This window comes from Rhyacophila brunnea, unplaced genomic scaffold (assembly GCF_057557595.1).
Source record: "Rhyacophila brunnea isolate RB1 unplaced genomic scaffold, BYU_Rbru_1.0 scaffold_7, whole genome shotgun sequence".
Classification (NCBI taxonomy): Eukaryota; Metazoa; Arthropoda; class Insecta; order Trichoptera; family Rhyacophilidae; genus Rhyacophila; species Rhyacophila brunnea.
The window spans coordinates 20,078,109-20,099,455 of NW_028233339.1; the positions used below are offsets into that span (position 1 = coordinate 20,078,109).

General features: G+C 29.8%; 1 protein-coding gene across 1 annotated transcript in view; it reads right to left on the reverse strand.

The window, feature by feature from the left end:
• Positions 1 to 715: 715 nt before the first annotated feature.
• The window catches only part of LOC147064590 (multicopper oxidase 3-like), a 38,179-nt gene continuing 17,547 nt past the window's right edge, over positions 716 to 21,347 (reverse strand). The window contains exons 3-5 of the mRNA XM_085957584.1: positions 20,097 to 21,223; positions 5,854 to 6,039; positions 716 to 2,476 (exon numbers count right to left, since the gene is read on the reverse strand). Of these exons, the coding sequence (XP_085813710.1) occupies positions 2,106 to 2,476; positions 5,854 to 6,039; positions 20,097 to 21,223 (1,684 nt within the window). The 3' untranslated portion in view covers positions 716 to 2,105. The remainder of the gene's footprint in view (positions 2,477 to 5,853; positions 6,040 to 20,096; positions 21,224 to 21,347) is intronic.

Consider the following 21,347-nt stretch of genomic DNA (forward strand, 5'->3'; position numbering starts at 1 on the left):
ATTACTTACGATTGAGTTTTAAAATATTGACGAAACTAGGGTCCCATAAATCGTGATACCTGAAATATGCTGGCATGTTATTTGCTAGGCATGTCTTCCATGTATTAGAAAAACTGCAGTAATATTGCAGTCTAACAAAACTGACCTTTAAAAATCAGGCAGTATTAATATAAATAAGAATATGATAATTGAATGTACAATGAAGTTATAATGTTCAATGGATATCAACACTTTTATTTTCAGATCATCTCTGAAATGCGATGTTATATAATATTACTAGTAAAATATTAGTTATATACTTATATATGTCAAAGATTTACAATACCCATTATATATATTTGATTTAATATGTACGTTACCCTATTGTAATGTTAATATCGATTCATTCTGTATAATAATACTATTAGTTATCTGCATAATTTAAACTTTATGGCTGAACATATCTTTAGTAGAAAATGCTTTTCAAAGTTTTGCCATAAAACAGTTTTCAGTACTCAGTAGATATCCAATGATTTACGTTTTAGAAAGAAAAGTTTGATTACCTACATGTTAATCTCGGCGATTCTTATATAAAGCAACTTGCTAATTATTATTATAAAGTCCATTAACAAGGCATTGAATAAAAGTGAAGTCGTCGACTATTGCTATTGAATTTTAATATTAAAATTTTTATTAAACTTTTCGATGGTGAAATAATAAATAATCATTTTTTGTTGCTATCTTTATTATATTATTATTATGGATTTAAAATTATTTCTCATTATTTTTTAATCAACAAGATACCTATATACTATATAAAGCAAAGCTTTTTTTGTTGTATCATTTTTCAATATATACATATATGAAACTGTGTACGAAAGGAAAAGAAAGATATATTTAGAATCACTACTATTCAAAATAGCTGAAAGAAAATTGAATGTTTACACATATGACAAATTTATATGTATCTTTATGAAATTTTTACTCAATAAACCATGTACTTATATCTTTTTTATATTATGTATTATGGTTAATTTGGCATATTATTCAACTCTTTTTCTTTTTTCAAATATAAAAATATGAACCTCTATTTTCATTTTTCACATAAATACATAATATACTTTTGTATAACATATAATTAATCAATGTGCAAGTTTATTAATGGCTTAATTTTTTTAATGCTCTAAATATCTCGAAAATTGTAAGGTCGCCAGCGCGCGAAATAATTTACGTATGTCATTCTTAACACTATAATATCTAGTTAAAGAAGGCGTGTCTTAAGTACGTAGTTAATCATGATTGTTGGTTTTTTTTAACTAAAAAATCAAAACTTTCACGCTGCGTACTACACGGTCTGTTGCAGAAACTAGTATCTTTAGATATCTGTTCTTGTTATTAATCTTACTAATTACATTCTTATCCCTTTAATTTAAATAAAATAATTAATTATTTTGAAGACATGACACAGCATAGCAAAAAACAATAAACACGTTGGAACATGGTTTGAATCACCAGATGTTTTTCATAGGAAATGTACTTCCAAATAAATATACTGTAGCAAAATAAAATATTATTTGTTTATTTAGTTTTTCACAAGTGATTAACTATTTCAACAATGCAAGTATTGTTACTTACATATATCTATAAAAACTGATAATTTCATTTTAAAAAAAATATTTATTGACCATATGAAATCATTCTATTTTGTTAATTTAATTTCATCTTATCGTTTCATTGAGCAATTTTCAACCTACTATAAAAGTATCATTATTTGCATCAAATTTTCAACAAATATAACAGGTTCTTTAGTTATTGATATGGGGAAATAGATAATTTTTGTTTTTATAACAATAATAAATCAATCTGTACATCAGTAAATATTAAAAGAATGTACTTACTGTTAAATTGGTATTTCTAAAACTATATAACAACGCGAAATTCATCACAGAAATCACTTTTTCTGAAATTGTCATAATACTAAGATAACAGTGATTATTACTTTTTAATATGTACACATTTTTTTTTCACTCACAATCTCTTTAGTTCATAATGAATAAAGTCCACATAGAGCTTTTCCCATTTTAACATTAAAGCTCATATAGAAACTTAAAGTTCATCATGAACACCTATATTAAAAAATAATGCGGCCCCACAAAACTTCCACACTTTGGAAACTCCGCCGGTGCTTTGACGAAATCCAGTTTCTCACCAACTTGCAAGACTACGTCAAGTCCTCGCGTCCACTGGTTAGAATTTTCATCTCGCAGTATCCAATATCCAGGGTTATCTGCTTTGAATCTCAAAGCGACAGCCCCAAATTTAGGTATTGTGATCGTGTCTTTCTCAACTGGGTTGATAAGATTTCTGCTTGCGAATAGTTCGTCTTCTAGATTCATCTTCTTTATTGCTTCTGAGTCTAAAGACTCTGTGAACTGATTGGTTGCCACCACATAGAAGCTGTAGCCGTGTAGATGGAAGGTATGGTCCGAATCGCCACCTAACGAAATATAAATAATGGATTACTTATTGAAATCATTCATTTTTTTTATGTATTAAGAGTAACTCTAAATCTGAAAAAGCCTAATCGGTATAGTGGAGTGGTATTTACTGTAAATAACATTGTTATTATCAATAAGTCATACCGAGGAAGGTAATACATTATACATTACATACTCTGTAGCAAAAATCATTTATTTATGTAGTTATTACTTAGAACAGTAATCTCCCAAGTAATTGTGCCAAAAAACAAGTTTTATAATGCCAGAAAAATTTCTTATATTTCTTTTAAAGTATTTGACATCAACAATAGTTAATGCATTCTACTTAAATATTTGTTTCCTAAACTCTCCCTAGCTTAAAGGGACTAATGGTTTTTAAAATAAATGACAGTAAAGAACCCGCGAGTTTCAGTTAAAATCATCGGGTGAACGATACAAAAATGATACTTCTAGCCACACAAAAGTGACTTTGAAAAAAAGAAAAAATTGTCTAGGAATATTCAAAATTATTATGAAATCAACAAAAATCTCTGGTGCACGGGACAATACACAGAGTATCCAAATTTAGTAGGTAAACGTAGCATCGTTATCATTTTCTGCAAAATCGGGTATTTAAACCAAATATCGGAATCATTATCAAACCAGGATTATTAATAAATATCATTAAACTAGTGCAGTCTCGTTTTTCACATTATATTGTATGTACGCTGTTTACAAAATAAATAGTTCGTTTTCTTTTTGATAATTACGTATATTGAAGAAACGGCCACTTTTTCCTGCTTTAAAATTATTTGATCAAATACTTTTGAAGCACACTGACTTAGAATGTCATCATTAGTATCCTTAAAGTGCGTCGGTAAGAGATATTCTATGGAGAAGTTAAAACTATTTTTGGTAATGTAGTTAGTGAAAAATGTATGACGGGATATCAAAATGACATAAAATAAAATTCTTTTCGATTGATGCTGTAAATTTTTCAATATTTTATAACTTTGTAAAAGTATTGTATGTAAGAATTAAAATATTAAATACTGTCGAATTTTATAATTTTAACGTGATGAAGAAGTTACACGTCTTATATATTTTTCGACCATGTCCGATCCTGATAGATCATATGAGCCTCCACAGAGTGGAGGTTTGTATTGACAGATTTTTGTTTGTTTTACGAGAAATGGATGTCAGCCACTTGCTCAACCTATTAGGTCCATACCCTGACACACACAAATTGAAAAACAATTTTTGTACTTGCCAGACCCAGGATTCGAACCTGGGACCCACGGCTTTGTAGTCCAACGCTTATGCCGCGCGGCCACCGTGGGCTAATATATAATATATATATCTTCTTATATATATATATATATATATATATCAAACGGAATTAATAAATTTATATGAATCACTATTGTCAATACTTCAACTTACGACATAATCCGTATATCTAGAAAGCAAAACATAAATATATTTGAGTTGCCTATAGTCATAACTCACATATTTCAAAAATCGAATTTTGAGATAATCGCAAAAAACCACCAGAGCGAAGAAAGGTATTGAATTCCCTTGAATATTAATTAATGAGTAGGTAAGTGAGTCGATTTAGATTTTTTTTTAATATATACAATACTTCGAGGGTTGCAGACATACTGCACACTATGAAAAATAGAGCTCCTTGATTGGGTAGAAAGGCCTTGGTGACAGAACTCACATTATTCATTGTTATGACACTAACAGTCAACTTTATCAACGATTTTCACATGGTTTAAAACTACTTTTAATACCCAACTATTTTTCTTTATATATAGATTAAAGCCTTTGAATCATTTTATAGAATTTTAACTAAAAAATGACAAAATGTGAGTGTGACTAGGCGACTCATAATATGTTTTTATGTCAATTGACTAGTTTGTAACTTTTGATAAATCGAATAAAAATAATGATGTTATTTAAGAAAATATTTTGCAATGACAATAAATAAATTAAAAACGCATCACATAAAAATGTGACTGCAAAAATATCGGAAGTGAAAATTTATACCGCAAGAAATGAGAAAAAATTTCTCCCGTAAAATTGATTAAAACAAAATTGTAATGATTATCAATACGTGCTTATAATGGTTTTTACAATTAAATTGTGACAATTTTATTTATCTTTATTGATAATTACGCTGATGCCTTTTCTTAAATAACTATTTTTTTCCCAAAAACAAACGCTCAATAATGATTTCGTAATTCGATTTCAAAAATTATATTAGTATTTATTTGACGGCAAGTGAAAGAAAGTTTAGTTTAGAATTATTTACCTTGCAAGTCAAATGAATAAATAATAATATTTACTCTATTATATATAGTTACTCTTTCGGCGTATTCTCGTTTTTATAATTTGAATATTCATATATTATTATAACATAATATATGGAAAAATACTTTATATTATAATATGTAGTTAAAATACATGTATACACAGAACTGAACTGAATTAAATCTGTGTGAGGTTGGTTTCGAATAAACGAGTTATGAGCAGTTTTCATAATATCACAATGGAGCTGATTTATATTAAAAGTTACAATCATTTTATTTCTAACAATGAATTGTATTCCATGTTCCACTCGTGAGTATACAATTTAGTCATTATAGTAATATAAGTAATATATTTATATATAAACGAAGTATGAAGATAATTAATAATATCTATCATTTTGAATTATGAGGAAAAAGTCAGTGAGATTTCCCATCCATTTCCGAAATAACTAATCGCTCTGCATAATTTTTCGATATACGTAGATGTGCGTAACTGAAAAATATACTCCTAGATTTCAGAAATAAATAAGGGGAATCTCAATGTTTTGGATTTTGCAGAAACGAATAGTTGAGTCGCAAAAAAACGCTCTGGATATTTTTCAAAACTCACTGTAGACATTTTGCAAATCTCTCTTTTTAAATCCTTATGTTGTTATAAATTCCTCTTGAATTTGGGTATTTGCCATCACCATTTTGTCAGAAAATATTAATAAAAAATAACATTGTATATATGTATGTAATGGGTATGTAGTGAAAACCGTTTTTTATGACTTTTTATGTTAACTAGAAAAGGTCACCAGAGCAGATTTTGTGACTCGATGACTCAAATAGTTTAATACAACCACCACAGTTAATACCTAATAGTAATAATAATTAGTACTCAATAAAAAATACGCCATATTTAATAATGTAGCATTATTTATTGACCATGCTCAACTTGGATAGATAGCTCAGTAACGAGAGGAGTCACGCACTAAACAATAGTCGTTTTCCAAGAACTTGAACTTAGGTTTTTTCGTCTTATGTATGAAATATAAACAATGTTTTCAGGGACAGGTCTGGAAATAACCTATTGGTTTTACCTTGATCGACGAGAATCATCTCCACAGTGTTCCCTCTGGGGACCTTTTTGACGTGGACGCATTCGCATCGCGAATCCGCTTTGCAAGTGGCTCTCGTACAAATTGCACTTTCGGGAACGCTCTCGCCTTGCGTCAAAAGCGGCGAAGGTGGGAACGTGAAGGTCACTCCATCAGTTTGTGCCAGCCCTAAAAAATAAAACTGAATAAATAAATATTGCTTATATAAAAAGCGATACTCGCTAGAGAAATCAATTAAGTTTATTAAGAATTCTGAAAGAAGTTCATAATATCATAAAAAGAGAAACTCGGTTCAACTCGCCCTTTAAATCTTGAAAAAAGTTATAAACATAAAACCGTTGTTAGCAGAAGAACACATTAAAATTATTTATGATAGTATTATAATAAACAATTATACGAAGTTGTCCCTTAATGGTGGTGGACACTACAAAATGCCGTGCAATGCGCGCAAATATAAATTCATACGAATAACAAAGTATTATGATTAAATATCCCATACCCATAATTCATAAGCACATCTTGTGTGACATTATTTCTAAAAAAATATAATTTCATCATGATTCTATAATTTCTATCACAATATATATTATCTGATTTCAGACAACTCACCACGAATCTAGATTATGAAAACAAAATTTCCCTAAGCGCCGGATTAAAATTTCGCGCCATTTTTTTATAAAGTTGGCAGCTCTAAAAATTTCATAAATTTGCCACCTTTCAATTTTGCGATTAGTAAATATAGAACCCTACATGACGAAAGAACAATGCATTATTATTGTTAATACTCCTCATAAAAATGGGGAAACTTTTGTTGAAACAGTTCGTGGAATGTTTGGTCAAAGTAATAATCTAAATAAGCTATAAATTCGAAGATAAATAAAAAAAAAAGAAGGAAACTGGTTCGATTCTGGACAATAAGTCACCGTAGCGGGATTTCACTCGAAAACATATGCGCAGTGAGAGATAATGTTTCTGAAACCCCAGGGACATCAATCCGTCACCATTCTCAAGATTTAGACGTTTCAATAAGCACCTTACAGGGTAAATGATTCAGCAAACCAAATAACTCAAACCAGTAGCCAAAACCCCGCACTTTGGGATAGCCTTTATAATATGTCTCGGGTTTTAAGTAAATTTTTGTTGCGTTTGAAATTAGCATTCTTCATTAAGAGAGTTTGAATCTCTAAAATTACATAGAATGACGAGAAACGGCGAATAACAAAATCATGTCAAAAATATATTAATAGAATATGTTTTACGTGGATTAACTTTTATTCATTCACACAGTTCAGTTCAGTTTAGGGGATGAAACATAAAAGGAATCACATGAGTATAAACTTAGGTATAAATAGTGTGACATTCGTGTTACCATCCATTATATGGCATATTATATAGCACGATGATTTACGCTCAATTCCTTAAGACTAAAAATTAGGTGTTTAATATAAAAATTGTTTAAAACATTTAATGTATTCAGGATAATTTTACAATATTTTTTTAAAAGCACCAATATATAATAATTCACGTTAGTTTGATTATGTTTTATGAATGCAGGCTATTATTTTTTCATCAAACATAATATTTACTACAATTAATACAGTGATCTACATTCTACATTGATGACACTTGCCATATATGCTAAGACTGGAGTGAGTATAATAGAGTTAATTGTGTCATAAAATTAAATAAAATGTAATTACTGTTCATTTAAAGTATTTAAAGCATCATTAAAATCCCACTTCTCATCAAGTGCGTTTTTTTATTTGAACTAAGTTTTCACTGCTCAAAAACCTTCACTGAGAACAAAATATCTGATTAATCCGGAAGCAAAGCGGAACGTTTTAGGCGATTTTTAATTCGGTTCCTATTTTTTTGCGATATTTACTTTCAAGTAAAATAAAAAGAAATTTGGTTGCGTAAAATCGACAAATTAAAGAACGTGATCTACTTTTTACCATAATAACAGGCTCGTGATTGTCAATTCAGTTGTGTCAAAAAGACCAACCAAAGTCTAATATTATTATTACTGAATCAAATAAAGTCTCGGGTGAATAGAAAACACAAAATACAAATTATTAATTTATTTACATATAATATGATGATAACATTATTTTCTGTTGGCATTCGAATATGGTAGAATAATTTATTTATTATTCTACTTAATTTTTGTGGTCGTACTGTAAATAAATAATATTTAAATTACATTTTTTTGGAGGCCACAAGATTGCGGTGATGAATTTGATAAACAACAATCATCATCTGCAAATAATAGTTTGAGCTATACATATTATATATTATAGTATAGCTAGAGAGGATTTTATGAATTGAACTGGCGTTATATTTGGTAGAAACCATTAGAGCGGAATCATATTATAAACTTGAACTCGGAAAAAATAGTATTCTTTGCTAAACGATATTTCCACATATTGTATAATATGTAAATTAGTATATCAATCCACTTTCTTCAAATATAATAATAAATCGTTTTTACAATTTTTTCAACAAACTAACAAAAAATATTCCTTTTCATATAATATTTTATTTTAAAAATTAATTGTAATTTTGTATGTATTCGCGTGTTGCAGGCATGCCTAACGCGGTGATCGCGGGATGGATTTTGGTTAATCGCATCCTAAAACCATGGGAATTGATTCATGAAATTATTAAAAAAATATATGATTTCATTGATATCCTGAGGGGAAGCATTAGCCATTCCTGTCCATGTTTTCTTGATCAGATTGCATGATAGTCTTTTTCGAATTAATTATTAGAAAGCCCACGTGATTTCGTCGTATCACTTGATTGGAATTGCATTACTAGCGAAATGCTACAAGAATAAGAGATATACAAGATGTGAATCCCCGCGTTTTAAACTGAGGTATAGTTTTCCTTAACAGTCGTAAAGTAGGCTCGATGCACGGTTAGTGAATAGTTTGACAATGAGTGCAATGCACACAAAAAATCAGAAAAATAATTTTCACGACGAATGAAAAATTAAGTATGTTTTTAAACTCATCTTAAATCATATATTAGTTTTATTAATGTGTATTGGTATTTTCACATTTTAAAAATAAGATTTTATGAATAATAATTATCATTGGTTTTATTATATTAAATATTTAATAAATGGTTCCGTGCAAAGATATCGTATGTCCAGTTATTGTCGAAATTGAGTTAACATACACAAAACGTTCGTCTGCATCGTATCTTTATGCTGTAAAAATATTGTACATCCAAATAGGATATTTGAGAAGATATTGCATCATTCAAATACATAATATATCCATTTCACCTATATTTTTCATGAAAGAAAGTTGTATGTCAAATACAATAATTTAGCATAGAAGCACAGTGTACTTAAATATATTACATGTCCGGACTTACAAGCTATTTTGCATGAAAATATTTGGTTATAAATTATAAAAGACAACCCAATGTCTGCAATCTAATCATCATTATTATTTAGGTAGGTAAATATAATATTAAGTTTCAATATAAATATAATTTTGTATACTTCATAATTAACATTTCAAATATTTTACGTAGATTTTATTTATGTTAAAATGTAATATGTCCAATTTTAGACTGTTTTTCATGCAAATATATTGTACGTTCAATCAATCCTCTATACAACTTAAAACAATTCATTCTGGTTTTAAAATATCCAACTTCAAATAATATACCTAATTTGAAAGATAAATAAATTTTCAATGAACTGGCGTACATAAATTTCCTTAAAACGAAAAGCCTGAATTATCCCAGCATCTCAAATTTTAAAATTCTATTTTCTCAAAACACGCAAAACTAAATATACAATATTATCTTTGCACTAAATCATGGTAATTTTCTTGACATTATTTCCTTTAGTAAAAAGTGAGATGATTTTTTTTAAAGGTCTTATTGATTGGAGACTAAATTCTATTCAACTACATGTCATATAACGTGAAACATTTTCATCTATATTTTTCCAGCAAAATCTTTTTCGGCAATGCAGTCCCTAATTACAACATAAATGTACGTTTTTCTACGTCCGCCGAAATATATGAGGTATTTTGATAATTTGTGATATTAGATCAAGAACATAAATACTTTTCATTGAAATATCTTGAAGATTTCACTTCTCCTCGTATACCTAGAAAATACATTGCAGTCGAATATTTGTACAACCATAAAATATTAATAGTTTCGACTAAAACTACTTATCTCAAACTATTCAAATTTCAACTATTTTAAATTGAGTAGACACGCACGAATTTATAAAATAATATATATTTTGTAACTATTAATAAGTACAAAACATTCTAACCTAAAAATTCGAGAGCGAAACGAATTGAAAGTGTTCATGTTTTTAAATCAAATTTTATTGTAGCACTTTGCATAAATACATTTAGATTTAGTCAGTTATGTCGTTATAATACTTAGTATGTTTTAATAAAATGGCAAATAACGCCCACAAAAACCGAGTTTGATTCAATACTCGATTGAAAATTAAGCACGTACCTATATCAAAATCTAAACATCCTCATTGTACGATAATAAATTATCTCAACACATGTATGTCTTCCAAAGCTATTAGAATGTTCGATTCTAGTGAAAAAATCGAACACGGCTCGGTTACATCTATTCAAAAATTGGAACTCAGTTTCTGGGGTTTAGTTTCCGTTCTTTAAAAAAACAATTTTGTTAATCATTAAGTTCATTTTTATAATTACTGGTTCCAGTATAACTAAAAATAATAAACAAAAATAATGGAACCTCGAGAGTCATGGGTTGAAGTCTCGGTTACGGTTTCAAAAGATTTTAGAGATTCTGACGATTCCAGGATTCGGTAAATATAGCCACGTAACAGTCATCAATCAAGAACGAAACATGTCAGTTTACTAATTAATTTTCCAATAGGATTATTGAATCACACGTCAGCCTCGGAGAATAAGACACATGCTAGGTGGTGTGGGATTTGCTATTTGGTACCTAGTGAATTTAATAAGACTTTTTTTTAAATATGTTTACTAAATTAAGCTTTTCCACTCCTCAAACAAACACTTTCGCAATATACATATACTCGTACGTTAATAAATGCTACTTCCGTTTATTTTGAAAATCTCTGCCATAGAGTATAAATACCTACTTATTTCAAAATTGGAATATTTATCAATTATACTTATCTCAAAATGCAACAATTCAAAAAATATGTATACTTGTAAAGTGTTAAACTAAAGTTATGTAATAATTATATTATTATTGTTTTTGTAACTTAATTATAGTGAAAATTTTATCGGTTATACTAAAACCATTATGTTTACAGTCATTTTAATAGTTATAACGGTAGTTTGTGAGTTTTGTTGCTATAAACTTGTGGATATGAAACATAATTATTGTTAACAAAATGTATTAATTAATTCAGAATTAAAATAATCAGACCGAGTATCTTACAACAAAACTTCCCAACCGGTGTGTCGTAACTCAGAGCAATTGAGTATTGTGCTACAAGATATTTTTACGGTTAATTTTTTTCCTGGATTTTAAAAATGATAGAAATGTTCAAAAATATTCAATTATCTGAATACTAGCTTACAATAAATGACGACTTTCCGTATATTAAAGAAAAAGCGATATAAATTATTCTGGCATTTACTACCACATAATTATTTGAAAAAAATACAATAATTATTTACCAAGAGTTTTGAGAAGATATCTCATTCAAGCATTAGTCCAAACATAAAACAGTGTACCTTTTCTGTTAAAAAATGCAAGTATTTCGTTAAATGAATTATTGATTGAATACCTATCCAATAACAAAAACATTATTTCAAAAATATAGTGATATTATTAAGGATTAGTATCCACAATATCAACATATTATTTTATGTAACATGCTTGTCGTAATGCAAATTGCATCTCTCTTTGTATCCTATGGCTTATTACTAAGAATAGTAATCACAAAAATTACTGTCGTTGACAAAAATCTCCTTCCACCTGGAGCGATCTTTTGTAGAAATTTGCATACGTTTTTAAAAATATAATAAGTGAAATAGATATGCGACTTTGAAAAAAAACTACGTAAATACGTAATCCTTGAATGTGCCGAAAAATCATTTATATGTATTTGAAAAGTCTGTTGTGATGCGAAAAATGTTTGGGAAGCACCGTTTTAGGGGAGCCTTCTTTTTGGAAATGTCGAAATTGAGAAAATTACCATGAAAGTGAGATGCTAGCAATGCATACTCACTTTCATTTATTACAATTAACATAGGAATAATAATATATATTTTATTACCGACATAACTTTAGATGAAATGCATGTGATTTGTCGCAAAACTTTCGTTTCCAATTATTTACGTACTGTTCATAAACTGAATCATTGATATAAAATTTACTCTTCACAACTTTTACCTGTTAATATTCTCAACAATTCAACGCGGCAATTTTTAGAACTAGAAATATAATTTTACTTCTCAGGAGAACAAAAATGAAAGTCAATAATTTAATAATCACAATAATTTCAATATATTACATGCCTTGTCAGGCTTAAAGGGATGTTTAGGGATTTATGAAGAATAAATAATTACGACAACGAAAATTGACTTATAAAAATCTTTTTTTTTTAAACCATGTCCGATCCTGATAGTATCATATGGGCCTCCACGGGGTGGAGGTTTGTATTAACAGATTTGGATGTCAGCCACTTGCTCAACCAATTAGGTCCATAATCTGACTCATACACAAATTGAAAAACAATATGTGTAATTGCCAGACCCAGAATTCGAACTTAAGACCCACGACACTATAGGTCAACGCTTAAGCCACGCGGCCATCGTGGGTGTAAAATCAAATAATCAACAATAATCCATGATGTAGGACGTAGTTGAATAAAAACAATCAACAATTTTATTTAAATGTTTACTGTCATACTATCGAGTAGGGAATCCAATCCCGAGTCCAAATTTTGATCCCGGGATTTCGGGATTACAATTCTACTATCCCGGGATTGGCATTTTTTCTATAGTTATTATTATTTTTTTATATTATACAATTAACATTGGTAAAATCGGTCAAAAATAAATCTAGTATAATTTACTTTACTTTTTACTCTCTACTCTCTTACTAAATCTACTTTTTCTATTTAAAATTTTTCGTCCTCTGAATTCATTTAAATAAACGGATTTATTATTTTTCTGTTACGATTGCGTAAGGCAGCAAAAATGGTTATTTATTATCCGGAGATTCCACCTGGACCGGTGGGTCTCCAGAATAGCCAGAATAGCATTCTGGTAGTGCGCAAAGGGTTACTTTCTATAAAAAGAAGACAGATTAGGTGTAGGTAAATAGCTGAAACGTCTAAACTAAATGTTTCTTGATTTATTTATTCTTTCTCTCAAATTCACTTCGCAAATGTTACCTGCATACATAATTATGTGGATTTTTTAATGTATGTTATACTGTTTACAAATCTAAACGATTTTCATTTATTTCGTAGAATTAGTATTGTGTTTAGTCTTTACATATTATATTATATGAAATTACTGCTACTGATAGTAAATACTTAATGAATGGGTTAGCGAGATTTAAAATAGTAAAGTAAATCATGGCGTATGGCCTTTTCGCTTCATAAATCTAAGTCAAACAAATTTGAAACTATCGTAAAACGTATGAGATCATGGTGGAATGACTTTGTTGAAAGTGCGAAGGATTGTTTTATTACAATCTTTCTCATTTTTATTAATTTATGTTAAAAAATAAAATGAATTGGCAACACATGGGTAATAAATCAAACTTCATTCAAACTCAGTTTATTTCTAATGTAAGTTATATGTAAATAAAAGTATTTTTTCTGTTATATTTATTTTATTTTCCATAAAAAATCAATCCTGAAAGTTTCGGGATTATGTTTACCAATCCCGGGATTCATAGGTAACGAAAATAGTTCGGGATCCCGGGATTGGAATCCCTACTATCGAGTACCTACCTAATATAAAATATAACAAACTTCTGACAAATAAGTAATTTCTAGATAATATATAGACTATTAAATACCATAGATTCTACACGTCATAAACAAGTGAAGTAATGGTATTCCTATGAAGTTTCTATGAAATAAATTTGTAGCACCTTTTCATATTGCACAATATATACGAAGATAATAATTATTATTCATCATTTTTTTAAATCACGAAGATAAATAAACGTGCTTCACAAATCGACACGAAACGTGGTTTATATCTCTCAAAAATAATCTGGAATATTAATGGTTTAGAAATAATAATTATTAGTTAATTCTACAATATTGTTACCTAGTTAAAAAAAATAGTTTCTAAATCATTAAAATAGAGTTCTACCACGTAAATTCTACCAGTTGAATTAGTAAGTATATTGAATATGCATAATTTGAAAATTATTTATTTAGATCATGAAGATTATTTTCTATTTAACGAATAAAATCTGTCGTTATCGTAATGAATTATAAGGAATACCTGTACTAATACATAATACTCTTATGTTTATTTTAATGAATATAATATATTTTTACCTAGAATGAATAACACAGCCATAGACCCCTCCAAACCACTACACTCAGACTTAATCTAGGGTATCATGAGGCCCTACGTTTGACAGTGAAGACGTATCAGCACATTTTTATGAGAATATCGGAGCAGATACATATGACTAAGGTCGCCAAGCACTTAAGTGTGTTTTGACTGAGTTTACAGAAACTTCGCACGGTGAACTTATAAATATAAATGATAATACTTGGTACAAAAATAAAGGACATACAAAATTACTTAATATGTGAAGAGACCTTCACGTTTGCAATAAGTGGCCGCAAATTTCCAAGAATTTATTGATAATACAAATATAAACCCTTCCAAACCAACCGCTTTGCACAACTCTCGGTCTCGGTCATGAGGCCCTACGTTTGAATGTGTTGAATTATCAGCAGTTTTACGCCTAGGAATGTCTCAGGAGAAATACCCAAGATCACCACGCACTTAAGTGTGTTTTGACTGAGTTTAGCACGGTGAACTAACAAAAATAAATATTTACACGTAGTACAAAAATAAAGTTAAAACAATACGTACATACATTAGGTGAAGAGGCATTCACGTCTGCAATAAGGCGCCGCAAATTTTCAATAATTCTCAGTTTATAGTCGGCCTAGTGTGTTAAATGCACTTTTGTCAAACACTTACTCCAATATAATATCGTCTCTATTCTGGCAGAAGACACTAATTCTAAAAAATGACATATTGAGTTAGTTATACCAAAATGTTCCTTATTTCAAACTTTACCGTCTGGAAACCTTCTTAATAAATAAACAGTCTTATTTTAAAATCATCCTTTTTACGATTACTCAATAAACTCACATGATAGACCATTTCAAACATTTTAACAACTTCAAAGTGAAATTACTCAAAACTAGTATTCTCCAGTTAGTGTGTGTCTTCCAGAACAGAGACGATATACACTCAACTCATGTAGGTATACCCACAACCTGAATAATAATGCTAAAACATAAAAAATAGTCTTAATTTTGGTAGTTGGTGGATTATAGTACGTTATGACGATTCTGTGTTAATGGCATCATATTCAATAAAATGACTAGTTCTCTAAATCATGAGAATAATGCCACATAAAGTCATGTCCAGCTAATTTACAATACGGAAATGCCTCTGGTTGAATAAAATGAAATTACTGTTCTTACGGTTAGATTATCATCAGATATAATTTGATATACATCACGCACTCTCTGACATAATAACGACATACGTGGGCTGAGTTTTATACACAAAATTTAGAGGCTAATCGTTTCCTGTAGATTAATACTTTTTTTTACTTTAGTACTTTGTTTTTCGACCGTGAAAACTTTCTCCAGCCGCGAATGCGAATTGTTCATGTTTATTGTGTGGTCTTTAAAAGACCAAAAGTGACATTACCTAACAACCGTGTATTGTGTTATGTAAAATGATCTTTATTTTTATGTAATGAAAATATTTTGAAAGAACAAATCATTTATCGTTCGGCTATAGCTTTAAAAATGTTTTTTCGGTACAAGTCTGTTTACTGGAAGCCAGGCGGAAATAGTTTTCATAGCCGATTTCGGCAAAATTCATGAATTCAAGGGTGAATGAACGAATTAACAGATGTATGTATATCTATTTTCAAAATTTGTTTGCCGCTGGCTTACACTAAGTAGACAATAACCATTTTTATGTATACAGTAGAAAGGAAAAAGGACGTAACCCTCATTTTTTTTCAAAATAGGTTTTATTGAATAATAACGTTGTACAAGACTAAATACATGTGGTTTCCAAATGATACAAGCTGAAAATGCAGAACTTGTATCTAAATTTAGCTCTAAATGTAAAAAAAAAAATATTTGGAAAAAACGACATAACAATAATTTTTGTGGGTTTTTCTTTAATTAACTCAATAATTAATATTAGATTAGGAATATCAAAACCAAATTGTTAATTATCATGCACGTCACGGTTATGTATATTTTATATTTTCACTTTGACTGAAAACCAAACCTTTTTGTGCCTCCTGCAAAATTTGATTTGTGTGGATTATGTCCTTTTTCCTTTCTAAGGTCGAGTGTATAACATATATTATTTTATACTTGATGACGAACGAAGAAGGGGTGTCAAATTCAATTGGCAGTTTGCTTACCTATTTTTTTATTTAACAGTTAATAATTTTCTACGTATCTACCAATACCACAAAATAACATAATATAGGTAGGTAAATATAATGTGTATCATTGATTACTATTGTATCGCTATTACGTAATACTTCTCGCTCATGTTGTCGAATATCGTATGATGTTTTTTGTTCCATAACGTAGATAATTATTTTGTTCGGTAATACCGACTGAATGTTTATTTAACTGGCATCGATTATATAGTTATACAAAATTAACTAGTCAACTTCATTTAAATAAGTCACCTTTATCAAAAACTTTACACGGCAAAATTCACATTAATTTACGTTGTAAGATAGCTAATAAAAATAGAGGAATCCTCAGGAACACCACTAATTGTAAATATTTTTAATGGCTGTATAACAAAATAATTAATTTTGCAGACCTTGTGGTTTATACCATTGTAAGAAAAAATAGGTACTTACATAATGACTAAGTTTAATTTCTTCGTCTGTTACAAGATAAACCAGCCAGGTTGTGTTATATGAATTTTGAAAATCTGATTTATATCAATATTAATGTCAACAAAAATTAGAATTTTCGTTTTTTTCTTTTATTTTCGTGAAGAATATAATCCTGAAGAAAAACTAGATTCTCACAATGTTTTGGAACCAAAACGAAGTTACAAAATTAAATCAAAAGCATCAATTTTTATATCGGTAATTAGAAGAATTTTCAAAGAAAGACAATATTTCAATCAATTTTATATTATTTGTATTTTTTTTACTAATATAATAAACCATTAATCTGGTACTATAATAATTGTTAGTTAACATGTAAACGGACAAAATATAATAATATAATTGCCTTCCCTTTCAAACAATATAACTTTATATTTAAAATATAACCTAGAAACTTATTACATTTTTTAAATTTCTACCCAGAGGATGATTTTCATCATTTAAAATGGTGTCATAAATAAATTTCATTGGGAAACATTAACATAAAATATTTAAATCAATTACTTTGTGTTGATTTTACGATTCCTTTTATAAATTTAACTTCGCCATTCTCATTACCTACACAAAGAAATTTACAAAAGATAAAATCAGAAGAAAGCTTTAGCTCCGTTTGACGGCATACGTACTCATATAATGTGTGAATTATTGCGACCATTATAATATATCATTGGTAAGGTATATAAGATTATCTGTGTCAAAGAGGCTGTGACAAATGAAGTGAAAGTCAAATGAGCAGATTCGAATAGTGTTCCGAGATAACTTTATTGACAGATAAAATCTGTTGCAACAGCAAAATTGGTATTTCATCCGCACCAATTTTACGAGCAGAGCATTCGAGAAAACAATAATAATATGTACGTTGCACATACTTTCGTGACTGCTAAATATAATATTACTATATTCAACAATAAGTTACATTCGGCTCCCGTGATTCAATCTTACTGCTTGTGTATTCCAATAAAGGGCATTCAATAGAATATGGTGTCTAACGAATATGCAAGTATTCACTCCCTATATCTCCATATTTTACTACGAGTACCATAACTACTCCGAATGAATTATTTATGAAACTGGACAACGTTTAGGATTTTGATAGGATTTGTATGTGCATCATAGTTGTTAAGCGTTCGCATTTCAATCGAATAAAATAAAAGAAATAATAATAATTACAAGATAAAAAGAACTTTTTATATACAACGTTTTTAAATATTCTGTTGAATCATATAAACTTGACTTGACTAGCTTAAACGATAAAAAAAATGTATTTAATAGAAATAATACTGAAATGTCATTTTGACACTCATAATGATTTCCTTAGTAACGCACATATATATTAATAATTTAGTTGTTAGGACCTTAGCAACCAATAATAGTGGATTGGATTATGGATTTCTTCCGAAATAACTTTTCATACAAAACAGAATTAACTGAAAATGAATTTAATTCTATTTAAAAATGGCTAAAAGTATTAAAAAATGCATTGGCATCGTGTTCTGATATAATATTCTATATATGTATATTCTAAAAGTTTCAAATGTCTAGGTAGTGGGGAATTTAGTTAAAAATCGATTGCAAGATTTGTACCGGACAAATAAGAATACGACCTAATAAAAACGTTGTAAAAATGTCGAATATTAATTATTAATAACATTCATGGTTTCGTTCAAACTATTGTGATTTAAAGAGTAAACTAGGTAGGTACTATTCAACATTTTCCATTATATATTATATAATTTTAAAACACCTCATATAATATACTTACCAGAAAAAAATCTTTGAAAAAAATACGACCCCGCCGGGACATGAACCCTTATCCACTGAATTCGCACCAATGTACTTTACCAATTGGGCACGGGAATACTATCTAATTACGTCAAAATTAACTAGTAATCTATATACATCTTGAAATGTTTATCAAATTGCGTTAATTTTTTAACGTAAAATGTATTTTTTCAAATAGTTTTCTTTGTAGATATATATCTGAGGTATTTTCAAATTACCTATGTTCAATATAAAAAACAATCGACAAAGAACATTCTTCTTGTGAATAATTATTCATTGAATAAATAAATTGTTTATTTTTCACTATTGATATATCTGTAGGTATCTTATGTCCAAATTGAACACTTAATCAGGAAACGTTTATGAAGATTTTTCAGGAGCCTAATGATAATGGATTTAGGGCTTTATCATTTTATAAATATCGGGTTTCTTTCTGTTATAAATAGACTCACGCGATGATTTATTTGCGCTGGGAGATATTGTAATATGTGACGTACAAAATTTACACTTAACTCATTTTCATAATGAATTCACTTTTACTGACTTGAGGTTGGAAGATATAATTCATACAATATCGTGAAGAAAATGAGGTATCTTGTGTGTTTTTCTCTTTTCTCTTTTTCTTATATTTCCAAATATACGATAGAGTGGAATTTTAAAACATACTACGTAGCACTTTATACAGTGCGTTGGAGCGGAGCTCGGAGCAGGAGCATGGAGCACTGGAGCAATGAGATTTTACCCGGAGCACCGAAAATTTGTAGTGCTCCACTGCTCCGGATATTTTATTTTATTATTAAATTTTCGTCCTAAAATCCAATCAAAACAGTATATTTTGAGACTTTTTTGACAGAAGAGGAAAATAATGAGAGACGATTTGCTGTCGGTAATTTTGTTTAATAGAATTAATAATGAAAATGACAATTATTTTAATTCTATTCATTTTTTATTTTTTAACATTTGTATACAATTAATACTTATTAAAACTTTTTACCCGGAGCGGAGCAGATCCTGGAGCGGAGCCGAAGCAAGTATTAGGTCCCGGAGCGGAGCTGGAGCGGAGCAACTCAAAAAAGGGTCCGCTCTAACGCTTTGCTTTAAACTTATATTTCGCTACAGCGGTAAACGCAGTCCTATCTGGCACGGGATTTTGCGAATACTATAATAATTGCATTCATCGCATGCGCACAACGCAATTGCGAAAAATAATTTTTTGGACTTTGTAATACTATCTCACTATAATGTGTGTCGTATAATTAGATTTATAATGATAATAAACATACCTGTGTTTGGATGCTGGTCAGACTTTTTGTAATAATATGGCAAATAAATTGTCGTCTGCAATGTTTCATCTCTCAATTCCTTTGGTAACTCAACTAACGATTGCACTTCACTCACACACAGAGTCTTTTCATCGACACATTTCTCTGTCGTTACTGTATTCAACTCACTATCCGCCATGACACTTTTACTACTGACAAGAACGCTACCTTTGTCACCAATATCTTCAACAAATTTTGCATCAATTTCTCCGTCATACTTCAAAATGGCGGCACTATAAACAGGTGTAGCACAATGTTCTACAGTAGAAACGTTTATACGGTAAGAACCGATTGGTTTGTTTGCATTCAAAACAAAATCAGCTCGTTCTCCTCTTCCAAGGATCAATGAATGTAATTCTTGAGGAGTAGTTGGATGACCATCTAATGCTATGAGCAGTATTCTATGGTTTTCTATACTTAAAGTAACAGGACATCCTTTTACACCTCCAGCGTGTGCTATTCTAAATCTGTAACGTTTTCCAGAAGTCACATTAAATACTGAAAGAGGACTTTCAACTGAAACTATATCACTTCCTTCTTCAGTTTTTAATTTCTCCCCTTTACCATTAACCAAAATCGATTTGACAGATAAAGGTAGTGTATCTAAAATACTTTGAATGGCGAATCCGTGACTCCATTCAGAAATAACCATGACGTGTTCATTTTTATCAAAATCATAAAGACCAATGTGTGGCTCCATCTTGGGAGCCTGTCGAACAACTAAAGCACCAAATAGTCCATCAGAAGCTTCCGCACCAGAATGTGCGTGATATAAATGAGTACCAGGTGCTGATGCCCTGAACTTATACTGGAATGTCGTATAACTTGGTATTGGGCACTGCGTAATCATTGGGACTCCGTCCATGAAAGGCGTCTCGACTTGCGGCTGACCCCGCCAGTGGATAGTCACGCCTTGACCAGGTACTCTGTTGACGACGTCTATCACCATGATGTCGTTCTCGCAGACTTGGATACTGGGTCCAGGTAGGAGACGATTGGCTGCCAGAATTCCTCGAGAGTGGCCATCGGCGCTCACACAATGCGCTCGGTTGCAGTCCGTTGTGTTCCCAGGACAACTTTTGCAAGATCTGGAAAATATTTTCAATTTTGATTATTTATAGAAATTTAAATATGCATTCGTGAAATGGTACCGATATTATAAAATACGATATTTAATACTTGAGATTTCTTTCGATAGATGTGGTTTTACGA